General features: G+C 44.4%; 1 protein-coding gene across 1 annotated transcript; it reads left to right on the forward strand.

Moving 5' to 3' along the window:
- Nucleotides 1-1,837: 1,837 nt before the first annotated feature.
- LOC129336960 (60S ribosomal protein L10-like) lies at nucleotides 1,838-2,471 on the forward strand. Its single transcript, XM_054990390.1, has 2 exons — nucleotides 1,838-1,912; nucleotides 2,019-2,471. The coding sequence occupies exons 1-2, from the start codon at nucleotides 1,838-1,840 to the stop codon at nucleotides 2,469-2,471; spliced, it is 528 nt and encodes a 175-aa protein (XP_054846365.1).
- The last annotated feature ends 284 nt before the right edge of the window (nucleotides 2,472-2,755 follow it).

Consider the following 2,755-nt stretch of genomic DNA (forward strand, 5'->3'; position numbering starts at 1 on the left):
CCTCTCCCAAACTCCATCCTTCCTCAGCTTCACCCCCTAGGAATTTCCCCAACTTAGAGTTGGCCACTCTCTGCTCTTCCTCGTGAGATTGTTTTTGTGGAGTGGATTTATTATGGTCAATTTGCAAGGAATCTTTTGTTGCATCCCTGGGGACTCTCCTCTGTGTGTAGAGTGTGTGTATGACCTGGCTTTATTACTTTTTCAAAACTTATCAAAAGCAAAACAAGAGGAGCTTAAGACTGAGCGTCTGCTCAGGTCACCATCTTGACCAAATTAGCTATTTTTTTCAATTGAAATGGGGGCCAGGTGCTTTTCTTTAGATGCCCTTCAAGCTGAGTGACTGTGAGGAATCTTAGGACAGAGTTAAAATTTGGAAATGTTACCTAACCCACCAAACCCATGAACTTCCCCCTCCAGAATTCTGTCTGCTTTCAGGAGCTTGAGCAGGCTGATCTCCAGCCCCCTCCCCCTTAACCAAAACTCAGCCGCTCTCAACATTTTGTGCTCCTGAATCATGTTCAGTCTTCAGCAGGCTGTTAATTTGGTTTGCTTGCCCACTTCCCCCCTTTTGGTTAGTTTACAAAATCATGTCTTTTCCTTCCTCTGCAGTACTTGAATGTGTAGAGAGCCCTGCTTTGTCTCTGTGTGGCCTAGTTTAGATGCTTTCATGATTAGCAAGAATGTCAGTCACTTTACTATTAAATATTGTAAAGGAAAGCAGGGAACAGTGATGGCATTATATTATATTAGGATGTAGTCCAGGCAAACCCAATCTTGTCAGATTTAAAGAGCTAAGCAGGGTCCGCCTCGGTTAGTAATTGAGTGGGATATCTCCAAGAAGATGCAGAGACAGGCAATAGCAAACCACCTCTGTCATTCTCTTGAAAACCCCACGGGGGGGGGGTCACCAGCTATGACTTGACAGCACTTTCCACTACCATTGGCCTGACTATATTGCCCCAATTTTTCAACCTAGATTAGGAGAAATTAAGAGATGATACTCACCCAGTGGACACATTTCAGTGAAAGTGCATACAATCAAAGTACCAAATACATGTTTTTTTCTGGAATTAAGAAGTGATAATGTTTAGCATTACAAATACACTGGAAGTTTCACAGCCATTAGACACCAGCGAATAGGAATGTAGCTTCCTTTTATGCAGCTAATCTTAGTAGCTGTGTTGCTATTTACAAGATGTAACTTAGAACAAGTGGCTATTTGATAGCTTGTTTCTTGGGGTATGTTGCACTAGCAAAATGTAACATCTCCTTGCATCCTTATGTGGCTTTTCAAATGTCACCACGCTTTTCGAATGCACACCATCCCAAGTAAGTGAGACCAATGCAACAAAGATAAATGGCCAAAAGTGCTGTGCTAAGGGGCATAAGGGGCAATATTTGTGTTGTTTAATAATTCATTGGGTATAACACCTCTGAATCCATGGCTGCCAGGAAAGTGTTTTCTGGGAGGCTGTTAATGGAATGTAGGAAGACCGTAAGTGCCCCCAAGCAACTACAACTACACACAAATACATATAACTGCTTTATATTGAGTCAGACCATTGGTCTATTAAAGTCAGCATATTGCCTCCACTAGCTAGCAGCTTTCCAAGGACTCAAGTAAAACTTTTTCACATCACCCACAACATGATCCCTTTAATTGGCAATGCTGAGGATTGAACCTAGGGCCTGCTCCATTCAAAGCAGATGTTCTACCACTGAGCCATAACCTCTTCCCAAATATTTGTAGCATGGTATGGGAGGATTTAATTCAGACGGCCAGGCATCCTATCATGATAGTACCCCTGCTTTCTGCTGGCGAGGCGCAGGCCCAGCTATGGGCCGTCAATCCACCCATCGTTACTGGCACTGCAAGAACAAGCCCTACCCAAAGTCCCGTTTCTGCAGAGGTGTGTGTTCCTGATGCTAAGATCAGAATCTTTGACCTTGGCAGGGAAAAAGCCAAGGTCGAGGAGTTCCCACTTTGTAGGCACGTGGTGTCAGATGAATATGAGCAGTTGTTGTCTGAGGCTCTTGAGGCTGCCCGTATCTGTGCCAACAAGTACATGGTGAGGAGCTGTGGCAAGGGCAGCTTCCATATCCATGTGCGCCTCCACCCCTTCCACATCATCCATATCAATAAGATGTTGTCACGTGCTGGAGCTGATAGGCTTCAGATGGGAATGCGTGGAGCCTTTGGCAAGCGTCAGGGCACTGTAGCTCAGGTACACATTGGCCAGGTCATCATGTCTCTTCGTACCAAGTTGCAGAACAAGGAGCACATCGTTGAGGTTCTGTGCAGGGCCAAGTTCAAGTTCCCTGGTTGTCAAAAGATCCACATCTCCAAGAAATGGGGCTTCACCAAATTCAATGCTGACGAGTTTGAGGAAATGGTAGCTGAGAAGCACCTCATCCCAGATGAGTGTGGAGTAAAACACATCCCCAACAACAAGGGCCCCTTGGACAAGTAGCGTGCGCTGCATGCAGCATGAACAGCTCATGCGCTCTTAGTTCCCCCTGCCCAGCTGTCACCTTCAAAGATGTTTAATTTAAAAAATACTGCTAGTAAAAAAAAAATGATAGTACCCCTATTCACAAGTTAAAGTGAGAGCACACACAATTTATGTGCGCTTCATTTTTTTCCCTACACATGTTTAGTACACCCTACACATGTTGAGTAATTTTCATGTTACATTCAATTCATGTACAGATGAACAGGTGAATGAAACCTCACCTCTATCCATGTTCTAGTCCC

The sequence above is a fragment of the Eublepharis macularius genome, chromosome 10 (genome assembly GCF_028583425.1).
Source record: "Eublepharis macularius isolate TG4126 chromosome 10, MPM_Emac_v1.0, whole genome shotgun sequence".
Lineage (NCBI taxonomy): Eukaryota > Metazoa > Chordata > Lepidosauria > Squamata > Eublepharidae > Eublepharis > Eublepharis macularius.